The 17,584-nt window shown below is 42.7% G+C and overlaps 1 protein-coding gene across 2 annotated transcripts in view; it reads left to right on the top strand.

The window, feature by feature from the left end:
* Positions 1 to 17,584, top strand: part of LOC107217778 (cytadherence high molecular weight protein 2) — a 77,824-nt gene that overhangs the window by 13,201 nt on the left and 47,039 nt on the right. For both annotated transcript variants that reach the window (XR_006903564.1, XM_046735646.1), the window contains exons 2-4: positions 7,353 to 7,561; positions 15,396 to 15,531; positions 16,399 to 16,532. Coding sequence is in view for 1 of the 2 variants with exons in the window: in XM_046735646.1 (XP_046591602.1) it covers positions 7,353 to 7,561; positions 15,396 to 15,531; positions 16,399 to 16,532 (479 nt within the window). In the remaining variant the exon portion in view is untranslated. The remainder of the gene's footprint in view (positions 1 to 7,352; positions 7,562 to 15,395; positions 15,532 to 16,398; positions 16,533 to 17,584) is intronic.

Genomic DNA, 17,584 nt, shown 5'->3' with positions numbered 1-17,584 from the left:
GGAAACAAAAGGCTTGTGTACGTACACGTTTTTCTCTTCGCGGCAACGAGATACCTGCGGATGCGCGGTGTTTCTCTGAGATGAAACGAAAAGATGCAAAAAAACAAAAAAAAAAAAAAAAAAAACGAGCTGTATTCGGAAACGGATCGATCGAATCCATAAACCAGTTGGCAAATTGTCTCTGAGAAACTGCTTTCCCCGCGAGACGATGGAAATTTCTTCTTGAACAACGTCCAACTTCCGAAGGCGGATGATATACGATCGGAATTAACGATAACAATAACGAGTAATTCGCGGGGGATTGTTCATCCGAGTATTCTGCAGCCTATTACATTAATCGCCTTACGGTCTCGTTGCTTCGGACCAGACACATAAATCCGCATCCACCAAAGATACGTGCAGACCAACACCGGCCGGTGCGGCGTTATTCTATATCGCGAGGGGCAAAACCGGGTTACCGCACTTAGGTGTTAGGTTTTATTAGATCCCTCGCTAATTACTCCCCGGTGAATATCGCCGGCAAACTTCCGACCGTCCCAACTCGGGGCAAAAAATGTTGAAATCATTGTTTCGCTTCGGAGAAAGTTGAAACTGCACACCCTAGGCTCTCTGCCTATGATCCCCGTGTGCACCGGGGGGCAGGTGCAGAATTTTGAGTGGGGATTCAATGCGAGTTCAGCGCACGTAGCCGGCGTACGTACGCCTAGAGAACCACCGGGTTCAACATGCTTGAAACCTCCCCCCCCTTCCTAATTAATGGACCACGCTAATAAAAAAAACAAGTCACGTATCTATAGGCGCGTACCTTTGCGTTTAATGGCCGCACGCATGTGTTCGCTGACCGGTAAAAAGCCTCAACGGCCCTGTTTGTAATTCCCAAATCATTAATCGGGGGTCGTAGGTCATCGCTTCGCAAAGTTTTGCGCATGTTTTCGCTGGTGAACGGTATTTAAACGCTCCAGCCGCGTACACAACGAAATATAATAATTTATCGATACTTTTTCCCCGGTACGTTTTTCCTACGTACGTAAATTTTTTTTATCCCGACGCATGTGTCCGTGGCCCAATTTTTGTTTCACCGTGTAACGTACGTACGGGGGGAAAACGGCGATGAGGTTGAGATTCTCCGTGCTTTTTTTCCACGCGCAAAAGGGTAGATAACATTAGCCACGCAACCTCGCGTTGTTCTTCTTCGGCGTAGCACCAAACCTCGGAAAATCACAAACTGTGGACTGTCACGATCAACGAGATCCGGAGTATCTGCGGTATCCTGCAGGATCTATCTCCGAGAGAAACTTACAGATTCGCAGAGGTATTCAAAGGCGTTTCACGTCTCTGCGCCGCCGAATTTGATCCAATTGGCTTTCCGGTTCCGCGGTCCATACGGGTTACTTCGAAACCAGTTTCCGAGGCTCCCATCCCCAGCAGCGCTTGTTAATTATACGCGAGAAATTGTATGCAGAAATCCATTATTACGCTGTGATTGTCAAATGCAGCTTGACTCCGCCGCTGCGCTCTTGCCTCAATCCCCCCGAATTCTAATGAACGAACCGCGTACCTATACGTATATTGTATATACGTCAGGAACGCGTGTACATACTTCATTTACTACCGAGTCTCCGGCTTTCCTTTGCACCGCAGACGCATTACCATGTTCCGGTTGTACCGCTTTCGTGATATGAAATCATGGAATCCAGAGAGATGTCGCCGGGGGTCGACTGGCTATTTCTTCTCCGTTGACGTTACAAATATTACCCCTCTACGATTGATGGTAAAGCAAGATAGTGGTATGGAGTTACTAATAAACTCTTGCGTTCCCGTACCCGCAACGTACATTTTACCTTTGCCTTTGAACCGCATTCGTTCTTTTTATTTTTTCTGCAGTGTAAAAAAAGACGATACAGAACCGTGAAACGTACATTCCTCGTAATTAAATTTGTCTCTGGTATAAAAACGAAATGATTATACCTAGCATATAACAACCTTGCAGCAGAAAAATAATTGCAACAAATTTTCCAAGTGGATAAATATCAACAAAATATAGAAATTTCTGCAGCTATATTTACGCGTTCAATTCTCTCTCTCTCTCTATCTCTCGCCGTGGAAGCAAACCCTTTTGCCTATCCAACAGATAAATTCAAATACGCTAAACCGAAGTGAATTTCTACATCGGATGTGTCTGTGTGGTGTGGGCGTGTGTGCTCGTACAGCAGAGTTTGAACAAAAGGCGGATACTTGCCGAATTGGATTGACATTTTTCAATAATTCGGTCATATGCACCATATTTTTCACCTCGCGTTATATGCACGTATGTCAATATCGCGTGACTATTTTAACACGCCTATTGTACGGTATGTAATACATAGGCATGGCGTGCGGATCATCCAACTTTAGTTTACGTTCATTGAAACGAAAGGAATAGACGAGCAAAAACTGGGCACTGATATAATTACTCCGAAATTATCAAGCAGTCATGTTTTGCCCACTCAAAGGATAAGTTAGGAATAATTTAGGAGTCAAGTAATTGTACCGTAAATTCGGTTGATAAAAGCGGGAAAGTCTGGATGCCTTTCAAAAGCGAGAGCTTAGACGAATTTTGATGGCCGCGTCTCATGCTTGAAGAATCGTACAACGGAAATTCTGAGATGCGCTCCATTCTTATACTTAGGTACTTTACCTTCGAGTTTGATTTTTTGTTTCCAACATTTTTTCTTCATCTCTTTCTCCTCTGCTTCCATGTTCGTCGTTTTATTCGATTCTTTTTCAGGAACGTTTTCTTCGTCCTCGCATATAAACGAGAGGACGGAAAATAGTAAAGGACGCTTTTCGAATACCGTATACAAAAGTACGTAGTTGTATTTCTTTTTTCACCTTCGATGACATGCGCGCATCTCTCGTGATCCAAGTATTATACATATTACGCTCATATATTGTTATTCATTTCTCGATCGTACGATTTCACTGTTTTTCGCAACTGTGTACGCCTAGCTGGATTACAGCTATATTACACCTACAACGTACGACTCGCGGAGGTGTGTTGCACGCCTAAGTTCTACGTGTAGAGGCATTATAAGCCGCACAGTCTGACGGGGCGGGCAGACATGCGTCAAACAAAGGGGACATATTGCATCTGCCGAATTGCTGTCGCTTGCGTAGGACCACTAATCCGGCTGTAAAACATAGCAATTTCAGTTACTCGTTTTATCTCCGCACGAAACGCATTATTTACGCGACCCACCATTACAATTACGCGCTGTTGTTGAAACCGTACTTATGCCGAGTCCCGCTGACCAGCCGCGGCTCTCGAATCCTCCCATGCGGACCAAATTCAACGCCGTCGTTTTACTCCAGGTATATATACGTATACAATATACATACATACATATACATATATATATTATATATATATATATATATTGAGTTTTGACCGAGAGAAAAAAATTTCCCGACTATTATCGTATGTATGGGTATTCGCGCGTCCTCGTACCGACAAAATGAAATCTGCTTGCCAGATGATGCAGCGTCCAAATCTAACTTCGACCCAAACCCTGTTCATTTGTCTCGCGTTCAAGAATAACCGGGAAACTTGTCAGGCGTTGGTGTGTACATGCTGTTTTATACCTACAAAACGTCTATGTGCTAAGGGATATTGCACTCGTATGTGCCCGCCAAGCGAATTTATTACCGTACGTCTTTCCGCAAATACACAACCACGGTTCGTTGTTTCTCTTATCATTATTGTTATTCTAAAGATGTTAGCTCGATTGGGAACTTTGCGGAATTTTCATCCCAGTGAACTGCAGCTTTTCAAACGTGCACAAGCTTTTTAATATATTCACGTAAAATTTTTGTGCTATGAACTCAAGTTGAAGATAAATTAAATCATTATAGTGTCGAAATATGATTTTAGTTGATTGTGGCTTAAGGCGGGGCTAAAAAAGATTCAAATATAGAAAAGTTACAATATCCAATTTTCAAAGATGAAAAAATGTCTGTTACAGAATCGCTAAAATGTCGAAATCTAAAGTGTAGAAAACCAGAATACTGAATTGTCAGAATTGTACTATTTTCGTATTCTTATGGCTTTCCATGTACCACGATCTTTGTTCACGATGACTTTTCTGTATTTTGAACTCAAATTTTGAATGTTCCAACTTCTATTCCTGATCGTTCTACATTTTTCCCACCACCCCAGTCCACCCGTGGAGTTTTGTATGCAGGATGATTCTTAGAATAAAGAAGATTGTTTGTTTTTGTTTTTCACTTATAAATTTATGCAAACGTAACGGGCCAAGGGTTCGTTTCATTTAACGATATTTCTTTTGAACTTGTTTGTCAGGAATATATACATCATATCGCAGAGTATCGATTTCTTGGGTTTAATTCAGGGATTAGTGGATCCCCGGTTGGTTTCGGGGCCTACGAGGTACTTGCCGGTTAATGTCTTAGAAAAATGAAGAGGTCCCCCGGGAAAAGTTTTAATTTTACCCGCAACCGCGACCCGGGTGTTCCCGGTCCCCTCATAGTTATAGTAGTTAGCGAAATCTCGGGGAAAAGCTCTTTTACGACGGTCGGGGTAAAAGGCACAACAACAAGACGTCGCCCGACTCCCCGAAGAAATGCTTAACCACCCAGCAAGGGGGGGAAATAATCTACGCCTCGGGTTTTCCAGGGTCTATCTGTATACATATCAATAAAAATGGCGACATTGTGAACGTGATATCCCGGGACGCGATCGGAATATCGATTTGTTATTTGGCATTCGACTCAGGTGACTCGAATGGTCAGAGCCTCTCGCGTTCAAGCGAGCGAACGAACCGAGGAAAAGAACGAGAAGGGTTGGAGTAGAGAATTCCTTCTGGTATTTCAGGGAAAGATAACGCAGCCGGGGTGAAAGTGCCTGAAATATATCGCCGATCAGAGCGCGGGAGATAACTGAGCGGGAAATTGCGATACAAATTTGGCCCAGCTTCTCGCGCTGAGGATGAAAATTTTTCCTTCGACCCTTCGGTGACGACAAATTCCGGGAATTTTTTTCAAAATGAATCGAATCATATTTTGCAGTTGAACAAAACGATCGGTTCGTGTCCTGAGTCGAGTGCATTCTTCCAAGTACTTGTAATGTTTCTATAAATTACTGAAACGAAATTGTGTATTCCTCGTCATTTATCGATTTCAATTTTACGCGTTGAGTTTAATTTTGATTGATAGATTCGAAATGCTGCGATGAAAAAAGAAAGAAAAAAAAATGACGAGGAATGAAACGTGAAGGTAAATTTTTGAAATTGTGTTCTTTTTTCTAAGGTTGTTGGGTGTATGGAAAATTGCCATGCTTGAGTTGGAACGGTCTTGAAAAAATGGAAAATTTTTACAGTCCAAGACGCGTATCATCCCTGCGCAAGCAAAGGGGTGGAGAAATGTGAAGGGAGGGCATAAAAATACGACCGCGTTACATGCCGCGTATACGCCGATCTCGAATTGAATTGCCAGAGTATAAAAAATAGCATAACCGATTTTCACATGCCGTGCAATTCTCGTTTGCATCGCAGATTTTCACAATCACGCATAGAAAAAGAAGTTCTCGCGAGATAAGCTCGATCGCGCCGACTACGATATAACTTGGAGAAAGTCTAAATTGCTTTACTGTTGGCGCTCGGCGGGATTCAAAGTATCCAACCGAGCGTAGCGCACCCGGTCTAATTTCTAGTTCAGACTTAAGTTATTACTTTCTTACTTGAATACCCGGCGAAATTATCGATCCTCTCGGCGATTGGCCCGCCTTGGAAGACATTGCCTTGGCACGAATTGGCTCATAGATTCGCCCAACGTATATCTATGTGGGTATATGTGCGATATCTGCGGCGTGAGACGCGTCTGAGGGAAATCCGACGTGAGAACAAGATCCGCGTCGGTGTTTTCAAATGACCCGTCGTAAAAACTTGTGTGTATAATGTGGATATCATATCCGAAAAAATGATCACAGTAACGTCCAATTATAGTAGGAGACTCCGTGAACATTCTACGAGAATAGCAAATCCTATTTTCCTGCAGCTCGAGCGTCTTCGAATAAACGAAAATTGTCCAATTAGGTTTTATTTCTAGTCCGCAGTAAAGCTTTATATAACTGGATTAACGAGGACTCATTTTTATCGCGGAGAAGGGGCTTCGCGTCAAGAACCACTCAATGAGACACAGGTTTATCCTAAATTAAGCCCTATCAAGAAGGAACAAAATGAACGAGGATAGTCACAGCGAGAAACGCCGGTATAGATTACTCGGAGGGGGCTGATAATAAGATAATTCCCTGTCGAGATCCTTTTATCGTATTATAATCCTAGGTATAGCTTATTGTCAAGATAACGTGAACGCATCTTGTATCCCAAAGTACGCTCAACCGCGCAGCTTTTCATAGGTATATCTATAAGGTATTTGGAAGGCGCCGCCAAGTTGATACCCATGGCACTGCAGCAACGGTACCACCATGATAAGTAATAAGCGAGTAATTCGACGCTCGAAAAAAAAGGAAAAAACAAGTTTTCACCGTTATTAAGTACCCGGGCTGAGTTCGCAGCTGAGCAACAGGGAAGATTAGCTGGAACTTTTGAAGCGCAGGGCGAGGAAACATGGCGCGGTCGGCCGGCTTATTGGTTATGGTTTATTATGGGAGACCGCACGGCTTTGTCGCAGCGTTATATTGCCAGCATATACTTACTTACCCGCGATGTAAACTGATTTAGGGGAAGATAATTATTTTATTTTATTTTTCCCGTCGGCGAAGAGGCGGATGGCGGAGGCGGGGAGAAAATTTAACTTCCCTCGAGCACGGCAAACTTAACGTAATAAAGCCAGAAATTCTTTTGTATGAGTTCATGACGGGAATAAAAATATCGGGCAAAGTAACCATCCGAAAGAGCTTTTTCCCATTCATATCATAGCGGCGCGGCGAGGCTGTGAAGCGAAATGCGAATGCAAATTCATTTGTTCTAAGCTCACCCCTCGCCTTCACGCGGATGCGTTCCATATATGGGTAATGGGGTATATGCGGTATGTATTACTTTAGAAATCAAATTTTATCCAATGCTAGCCGGCTGGCGTTTCGAACGCGTTATAACCTATCTTGAGACCGGAAAGCCGCCGTTGCAGAATTATCGATGCGACCGGCTCGAGCATCGATTTCCCCGATAATCTTTCCGGGAATTACGATTCCCTGATATTGCTGTTTACCCGCTGACGATGCCGCGGCTCTCGTATGCTAAATAAAACTAGACTAATGACCGGATCATCGTCTCTAATCGCGGAGGCGGCAGCTGCGGCAACCCTCTCTGATCCTTTCTACCCTTTTATTTTCCAAGGTGTGAGATGCCTGCGGGACGTCAGTCTGGAAGTTCTGCCCGAGGTTGTTCAAAGAGGTCAGGAAGCGATTTTACGATGCCGCTACGACCTGCAGGACAGACCGCTGTACTCGGTCAAGTGGTACCGGGGTAACCACGAGTTTTACCGATTTGCACCGAAGGACTCACCCGCGACAAAGACCTTCCCCATCGCCGGCATTAACGTTGACGTAAGTATTACTCTCTTCGACGTAACTGACATGGGAACGAAATGTGGTTATACAAAGTGAAATTTTAACAATATGTACTAGGATTTTATCGAGAATAATCCGCGAAATTATTATTGTATACTAAATTCTTACCCTTAATTCGTATAACGTGCGTGTAGCATAACCATTTCAAAACGGTTGCCAATTCGTGTGGACATACATTTCGAAAATCCACAACAAATGTTTCACTCGTCAGACTTTTTTTTAAGAAATGGGTCTTGTCATCGATTGGGATACCTATCTGATAAAAAATATGTCGAAGACTGTCCCTTCGTTTAAGTATGTTTTCTAGTTAAAAATCTGCAGTTAGTACGGTTGGAAAAAGAATCCTGTAATTCTAATTCTCATTTCTAGTTTTATATGATTTTCAAAATTCATCTGTTCAATAAGGAAAAAATATTTATGTTTATAGAATAGTCCTAAATATCACGAAAAAAATGTACAAGCTCGTTAATTCTGAGCACATAACTATTCCAATCTGTACATACACGAATCCAATCAAATGACGAGTACTGCAGGTGGATTATCGATGCTTCAATCGCATCTTTGAAATCCGTCAATTAATTGAATCTATAGACAGGTGTTACAAAAAATTATACGCATCAGATAGCCAAATGTTAATGTCAGACGTGTAGGAATTCATGTCTAAGATGATTAAGAATATTTTGCGCAAAAAAAAAAATAGTAATAATAATGATTATTCGCCGTAGTAGCGGTGAGCAAATTTTTAAAGCACATTCTTCGTATCAGTAAATACGATGATTTGATCCAAATTTAGTTCATATCGCGACCAGCAATGAAATACCGCATTCTCAGCCGACGATGCAGAATCGTAAACCACGTTGATTCCCACACGAACGATGAAGTCGGCTTTGATTTTCATCACGTGCACTCATCGAACGGCGTGAAAATTCGACAGTCGGAGTTACAAGGCTCGTAATCATGGACCATTCGATAAAAGGTTCTATTAGCGTCGGTCACACCTTCCCCACTCTCTCACGCACCTTTAAGGTTCACCGCCGATTGCGGGGGACCACTGTATGTGGGCGTGTGACATACGGAAGGGTTATATTTGCCAGGTCGCGTCTCACCTCAACTGCAAACACCCGCCATAACCAAATACCTGTTTACACGAAGGTGGCGTGAATGTTGAAAGGGTGGGGCGAACATGCCTGGCGCAAACACTCTGTTGGTTCATTGAGTTTTCTTGGCGCCGAAACACCGGCCAGACTGCAACTTTGTAGGATACTTACCGCAGTCCGCAGACAGCGATTCGTGAAGTCTGTTTGAGTCGCGACTGGATTGGATTAACGCGACTGGAATTATCAGAGAACCTTATTCACATCGTGCGGAAGGGTCGAACTACGTCTTCGGCGTGTAAACGCGATTGTGCTTCAGGTTGCGGACGCATGTGTTGCTGTGTGTGTATGTAAGTATATGCGCGATGGGATTGAAGAGTGAAAGATTAACGTTGTCTCAATAAAAATTCAAATTATACAAAGGTATCTGCTTAGCTAGAGGAATTCCGTTCCGAGCAAGTTGAAAGTACGCGAAGGAAGGATATGTGGACCAAGTTTACCTCTGCTCTTTGTGCCTTTTACGTTGTGTAACTCACGTTGCACACAGCTGCACTCATCGTGCGGGGGGGGGGATGAAGACTAAATACCAAGATAGAAACATAAACTTTTGCGGAACGCTTGTTTTCCATACCAATTTAATCATGGATATAACCTGCGGCCTGACTACAGTTTAAATATACATGATACGCCGAGGGAAAAAGTTATCGTGATCCTGATTCGTGACACCCTGTGCCAACGCGCTTAATGCTGGTCTCGTGAAGTGACGCGGTATGCGGCTTGAAGTCGTATCTATACCGATTTCGAGAGGCGTGAAAAGAAAACGAAAACGAAAACGAAAAAAGAATCGACGAGGAAAATAAATAGATGAACGAATAAATCAATAAGGAGAATGCAATAGGAAGAATTCTTTGACTTCAAAGAATGCCAACATTACTCACCAATGGGCAATCACCAACCCAATCACACGCGGACTTATTACCAGTGATAAAAGTCGGTGTCGGGAAAAAAAATGGGAAAATTTCACATCGCGTGTGAATTGAAGTTTTAAATATAACAACCGTAATTCTCTCGTTCTTCTCTGAAGCGGTGTGAAGCATTATTCTCCATTACGTATAGACACAGCTGTATCGAATTGACCAGCCGTAACATATTTTGCTCACTCAGCTTGACGCTTTGGCCATAAAAGATGCACACGCTTCGTTTATGGAACAAGATTTCCTCTGCCGGTCGGTATAAAGGAGTCCGATGATATATCTGTGATAAATTATTGCCATTTCCTTCAAATCGCCTCGCTTGCCCGCAACGTTCTTACGACAACGTTCAAGAATGGGCTTTGAGTACAGAAAGCTCCAAGAAATTGATCGTTGACGAATGCTGAAGCCAAGAAGTCGATCGAGGCTTATCCCATTACGAACAATAAGTGCGTGTAAACTACATCCTACTGTAATATATGACACGTAATATTGCCAAAGTGACGCAGATGTATCGAAAGACTTGAAGATATACCAAAATTTGTTTGATTTTATAAATGAATGAAGTAAACAGATGATCGAGTCGTCTTGTAATCATTTTTTACAAAAGATGTAAAAAAAAAAAAAAATCAAAGCGTTAGAGAAATCTGTAACTCGAGTTAGATAACAATTGTAAAACATACGTGTTTCAACGAGTCGAAAAGTTGGTCTGATTCCAACGAACCTGAAAAAAGGCATAGAGAGCGATAGATATCTGCTGATTGTACTTCCACCTTATGGTACGAAATTGTGATGTATGAGGCGGCTCGCAAAGTCTGATTGAAAAACGAGCTGGAATGGTTACGAAGCACGCGGTGGGTAAAAAGCCGTAATAAGACAATATCGTTCCTATTTCGCGTGCGTATCATAAACACGTATCGCGTAAAATGCATGACGCGTAGCGAGGCTCATACAGACGTGAACAAGAGGAACGGAAGACGAGGAAAGCAAAGTGGGGGACAGAAAGAAAGAGGAAGACGCAAAGAGTGGTGAAAAAAAGAAGAAAAATAAAAAAAAAAAAACAAGGGAAGAAAGGAAGGAAATCAAGTAAAGAAAAACGGAATCGGATTAACAACGCGAGTGGACCGGAATCTCCAGCGGGACGGAATTTCATTGGAGTCAAAACACTTGACCCGAGCATTTCCCTTGTTTGCAAAGCCGCGGCCTGCGCACATGCCTGTCGTTCTTTGCGTACCAACATACGGATCTTCCATTCCTCTCGTTATTACCGCCATATTCCCCAGGGTATCGTCTCGTCCTCCGCTGCTCTACATCCTCCCGTACTGTAGACTCGTTGCAACGGTGCAACCTCGGAAAAGCTCTGTCAAATAACCGTCGCAATTGTCTTCTGGTGAGAGATTTTTTCCACTCTTTAAGTATCTTTCGCGACGCGAGATTGAAGGCGGACGTCCAATTCATTGAACGCGGAGAAAAATCTCATTTGTTAAAGTAGCTGGAAAGTTTTCGTAAAATTAATGTCGTTACAATAACGGTTCCAGTATTATTGTAATTGCAGGTGAATATGGTACGATAATTAATTGTTTACTTTAATTATACCTGGTAATGCTAAATTATAAATCTGTTTAATCGGTCTGATACACTTCAACAGGTGAATAAGATCTGAGCATCAATTTATTCTTGCATCGGCAATAAATTATCGCAATAGTTGTAAAACAGATATAGTACGAGTGACCACAAAGAAAAAATAACTTTACAAGATTTTCTCTTTATAGTTACAAAACTTGTTGTCGTCTTTCACCCAGAACTGTAATGTCTTGCGGTTAAGGTAAGAAATTAACACTATACTAGAAAATTCTCTCCGTGCCGCAACACAATCAATATTCATTTTTCACCGTACACAAGGATAAAAAATTTTCATATAGGGACTATCAGCGGCCATCGTGAACATTTGCGAGTAGAACTTGTCTGGCTCCTGACGATATTGTACGTAGATACAAGAACGACGGTTCTAAAAACCGATGTTCACACCCTGAAAATTTTATTTTTTTTGCCTACCCAAGTTCTACAAATCTCATTTAGCCGTAAAAGCTGGAATTTTGGATAACCCGCAGATATCAAATGACGTTGACAGTCTGAAAATGTTGGGAATTTTGTTTTTTTTTTTCAAATGCACAAAAAAAAGGTCTGTTGATTCACGTCACGCATATATACATAGTCAATTGTATAATTAACGCGAGGTTTGTTCTTAATTTAAACGTCAACCGTTCTTGCGCTATTGCGAATCGAAAGTCCCTATCCTCGATGCGCGTTGCGATCGTCGTACGGCAGGAAAATCCGCGTTTAACCCGAGTAAAAACAGTCGTTCGAAAAGTAAAGCGCAAAGATTGAGTCGTGGCGAAATTTGTCAAGACAACCTGTGGAACGAGAATGGAAAAGAAAAGGAAGGCGCAAACAGAGAGAAGGACTCTGAGAGTATTTCACGCCCCGGTATCCAGAGCCGGTATTTTTAAAGGACCTTGCCAAATTGTGTTTACCCAAGAGCCGTCGGAGCTACGGGTGCAGAACCGTCGGCGGGCGTCCCATCCTTTATTCAAATGTGGCGAACAGAGTTATTCCTATCAATGGCAGTCCTCGGCCACCAAAGCGGTGTCCGTTCGACACCCCGGAGCCGGGAAACCCGGTGTCCCGTATCCTCGTTACCCTCGACAATCGCGGGTTGAGGGTAATTAATGTAACCGCGACATGACGCCGAGCGAGACAAGCGAGCCGGACCCCCGTGATAAATACAAAGTGAACATCTCGCCGGTGAATGGGATTCATCATCTGTATACCCTCTCTGTGCTTGATTTCGAAGCATCAAGATTGCATTACACTGCCGGCATTGTCCAACGCTCGTTTTCGCCTGCCGGCTGCGCCGCATTTCTCTTCGACGAATGCCTTTGCTGCACCGGCATTTGTGTCTGTACTCGATGCACTTGGGCCCAGGGTGGCGCAAGCGTGTGTGGGAGTACCGGTCGGTTGAATAAACTTACGTTCACCGCACCCTCGCCGCCTCGCGGTCGAGCTATTCGAATTATTTTCCAACGAGCATGAGCTAGGCAACGAAATGGCAATAAACCGCGCTCACCACCTCGTTCGAATAGGGTCCGAATTGCAGGAAATCAAGCCGATATCACTTCCTCGAAACACGCGACCATACCTGTTTACGAGTATACCTATGTACGTATACGCGCCTCGTACCAAATAATTAATAAGCACGTTTATTCGGGCATATACGTTCCAAACTCATCTAAACCTGCACGGGACCAGTGTCATTGCATTCATATAATACACATGTGTGTGTATGTATGTGTTATACATTAATATCCGAGGATTACATTATACCAGGGGGGACTTGGAAAATTCTCCTACCAATACTCTTTTCAATTATTCTCTCACGTGAAAGAGCAACCTCCTTCAGATATTGTGAGATTCGCATTTTCAGTGCCCGGATATCCCTTCATCAAAAATCCATCATCTCCGCGCGCACTTGACGTACACCATTTATGAGAAGCACCGAAGCTCTATAAAAATTAAAGCCAAAGGTCGTGAAGAAGAGGCGGACATAGCATCTCGCTCAACGCTTTCGTGGATGATTCTTTTTCTCCATTTCTTCTGTTTTTTATTTATTTTTTTTTTCTTCAAGTTACGGAGCACGATATACAAGCTTGTAATTTAAATTAAACAGTAACTGAATTTTGTATGGCATCATTGAATTGATTGATGATATTTCGTTGTGATTTGCTCATAGGTCTGTGTTTATTCGTAATGTTATATTATTTGAAAGAGAGAAACTAATTCAAAACCTTGACGGAAATCACGTATATATACTGTCTATATAATCTAGCCGCGTTGCATAAGTTACGTCGTTTCGTAAAATATGAATATAACGTATACAGAAGTTTTCGACGCTTTGTTTTGTTAAACAAACGACTCGGTGTAACAACATCATTATTATTACTTTTAATATTACTATTATTATTGAGACGCGGTGGTGAGTAATAAGATTGACGGTAAAAATGAATGTTGGATATTAATACGGTGACTTGGAAGTGACAATTCGCGTGTTCCTTCTCATTTGACGATCTTTTCAACGCTGCAGATAAAAACTTCCGTCGCGGAGTAGTGATTAATTACGGAATGTTCTTATCGTGTTTTGAAAACTCGCGTTTCGGACATGCGGAGATTTATGTACATTCAATAGCTGCGAGTATTCGCGTGACAAGTGCGTCAAAACGATTAAATAGATTGAAGCTGGAGAGAGAGCGAGAGAGAAAGAGAGAGAGAGGGAGGGAGAGAGAGGAAGAGGAAGAAAAAAAAAATCTTTGACGAAGAATAATGATATTAATTCCGTCTGCAGCAGACTCGCGTTTCATCACCCGAACCCCGGGGTTTTGAATAATCTTAGGAATCCAAAATATCGCCGAAAGTGATCCAACATCGCGGTTGATCTGTGATTATGCAGAGGGGCTTGCTGAATCGGTCAGAGTACGTACTTTGGTCTTTGAGGCTTGGCTAATGGCATGTTAATGAAGATTTGCGCAACGTTTACTCACCCGATCATGTCCGTCGTGCTGGACGTCGATGTCTCATGGATGACGAATGACACGGATCCTGTACGCTTTAAACCGCAGCATAGTTTATCAGAGATCGTTGGGGTTCGAGCTGGGTGGTAAAGATTTACCCGATGCAAATTATAATCGTAAATAAGAATTGCACGAGCTCCCATTTGCGTTCAGATGGAAGACGATTCAGCTTTCAATAGCCAGATTTTACCGGATATAAAATTTCGGCTCAACTCCAGACGTTAGTGGTGGCAGCGGCAGAAGTAGTAGCAGCGTGATATAGCTCGACAGCACATGTGCGGATTTTCGCTGATTGCTCTCTACGGAAATAAAAGTTGTCGATGAAATTTATTCATATCTTGATAACCGAATGGACGCTCTCCATTCTCTCTGTGCGCGTCTGTGTGTCGCTGGTAGAGAAAGCTGACGCAGAATTGTAGGTGAAAAAGTTTGAACGTTTCAATACCCTCCTCCGCATTGAATGGCTCGCGGCGCGTTTAGGTACGTACCTAAAGCTCCTGATTAAAATATGTAAGAGAAGTATTAGTTTCGCGTCTCCTGCACTTGGCGTTATACCGCCTACCTCTCGTATATTTACCCCTCTTCACAATGAAGCTTTTAAGTTCCAACGAGTCGCAATAGTGCCGAGTGCATTGGATAGCAAGGGCCGGGTTTTGTTCTCCCCGGAATGAAAGACCGTCTATAAATCCAGAATCGAAGGCTCCGCCTCCGACCTATCCCCCTTTTGTCTTTCGAAATCATCGAGCAATATTGACCTCGTATAAAGTCTGGTGATAACCGGGCGACGCGACGCTTTCTATCGATTAATCTGTCGTTGACAGAGACTAGTTCTGCATCGGGGCCAGAGGGTTGGCATCGATTGAGCGTGTAACGGATTGATCGGGAGTGACCTTAAAAGGAGCCAGGATTGCATAAGAAAACTTTTCTATGCGAGGGAAAAAACGTCCTGGTTTCATTACTTGAATACCGACTATACTTTCCAACTCTTATAATTACAAGAAAACATTTTCTTTTTTTTCCGATTACACGCACTGCACTTCGGAAGTCACTTTTTCAACCCTCCCTGGAGTGTATCAAACGATGCTGTTCGCCTCAAACTTATCGCCTCTCTCTTTTTCAGGTCACGAACTCGAACGGCAGTCAAGTTATGCTGAGGAACGTGGATTTCAGACTGTCCGGGAACTTTAGCTGCGAGGTTACGGCCGATGCACCATCGTTCTCAACGGCCTTTGTGACGAAGAATTTGAACGTAGTATGTGAGTAGCCCAGTAAAAGTGATAAACTCTTTTCACTATTTTTACCCTCTTTGAGCACACACACTCAGTACACACACACCGGCAGCTCGCGAACTAGCGGAGAATATTGCAGCACCTGCTTTGCTGTAATTTTACAACGCTTGTAATATCGAAGCTTCCGTACTTTGTCCAGAACGGTTCTGCCCACTTTCCGTCATAAATTAACCGCGCTGAATATTCGCGGATTAGTTTTTACACAAGTTTGACTCAATCCCTAATCCGTGTTCTATAATACCGGAGGTAAATTCACGTATTAACGTACAAAATACGTTTGCGAACTTACATAAGCCTCAGTTGCAAGTTCTGACACACCGATATAACCGCCGTCTCTGGCGTATGAACAGTTTTTATTTAGTAAAGAGTTCACCCAAGATTAAACAAGTATCGCAAAATTTCAACACTCTCCTTCTCTCTCTCTCTCTCTCTCTCTCTCTCTCTCTCTCTCTCTCTCTCTCTCTCTCTCTCTCTCTCTCTCTCTCTCTTTCTTTCTCTTTTTCTCTCCTCTCTATTTTACGATTTATTCGAATGTAATCAGCTCGTATAGGGAAAATTTCCCCTCGCCTTTATATTATGTACTAAGGTAAAAATCATAATGTCGTGAAAGTATCGATCGAGCTATTAGAGCCGAGATTGTTTTATCGCTGAACGTGGAGCGCAAAATACTATCTCATCTCAAGGAGGAGCAAGAAGCACGTTTACGGTCCTCATTTCGCGACTGGATAGAGAAAAAGCTCTTCCTCCGAGCAAGTTCTATAGTGTCAACAGGGCTTTACCTGTCAGCGAAAAATAATAAAAATCTTGTTTACCTCTGTGAAAATTGTGTTTCAGCTTTACCCCAAGGAAGGCCCGCGATTGCAACCGGTAGAGACCGTTATGATCCTGGAGATACTCTCGAAGCAAATTGCACTTCACCGCCTTCAAAACCATCCACCCACCTTTCATTCACGCTCAACAACGTGCCGGTGAGTATTTAAAAAAATTTTTAATGGAGGCAACAATTATTCTCGCTTTGGGCTTTACATTAAGGTATGCCATAATTATGAGCTTTACACACTTAGGAAGAAAAAACTTTTATTAAAATCGAAATAAAATTTCGTGGTAAAACGAGCTGGACGCGTTTTGATCGTTATTGAAAAATTTTTCGGTGTGACGTTTGAATGGCACCACTTGTAGGTAGACGGATTTTTATTTTTTCCGATTAAAATCAGCCGAACCGTGCATCGACGCGAACTTGAAATGGGACGAAACCGTACGTAAAATACGTATCGGTTTTTTTTTTATGAAAAAGCGAATTTTTCGAGAGTACGCGACGCGAGCGATCCGCAGCGTATCTTCATCGTATCCTCGTGACTTTGTGTCAATATACTGTCACTTGTGAACCATTGGAATAACGAGAACCGTTCACTATTGAATATTGCTTGTTCAATGACGTAGTATAAAAGCTATTTAATCAGTTTAACGAGACCAGCCGCGTTCCGTTTACAACAATATGCATAGTTTATTGATCCAGTTGAAGTAAGTTAAAAAAATACGTATGAAATACAATACTCGAGTGGACAAAGAATTTTATAAAGCTGTATAAACATGGATTTCCAGGATTATTCGGTCGATTCAGCACAATCCCGGTTGGAATCAATCAGACTTTCGACCGAAACGGGTGTCAAAGGAGTCGTGGAAACATTTTCCCAAATGCTCCTTCGTTTTGTTTTCGTTCGCCGACATACCCTACTGGCTTACCATTTTCAAAGCTCTCTAGGAAACATCAAAAGCGCCACAGAGTTGTTTCGACCGAAAGGAAAGAATCCACGTGACCCTCACGAATTCGTTCGTTCGGTTCATCTCTTCTGTGTGTCTTTCAGCGGGTGTGGTACGGGGCTTTGAAATGAAACTCTGAACTTGTACTCCGTCGTTGTTTCACTCGGCCGTTTCACTCCGTTCTCGCGTTCACTTCCGCGGGATTCCCCTTATTTCAAACTGATTTCTACGGATTAAACTACAGGTACATAATTAAGAT

This window comes from Neodiprion lecontei, chromosome 3 (assembly GCF_021901455.1).
Source record: "Neodiprion lecontei isolate iyNeoLeco1 chromosome 3, iyNeoLeco1.1, whole genome shotgun sequence".
NCBI lineage: Eukaryota > Metazoa > Arthropoda > Insecta > Hymenoptera > Diprionidae > Neodiprion > Neodiprion lecontei.
This window is presented reverse-complemented; position numbering and strand designations above follow the sequence as displayed.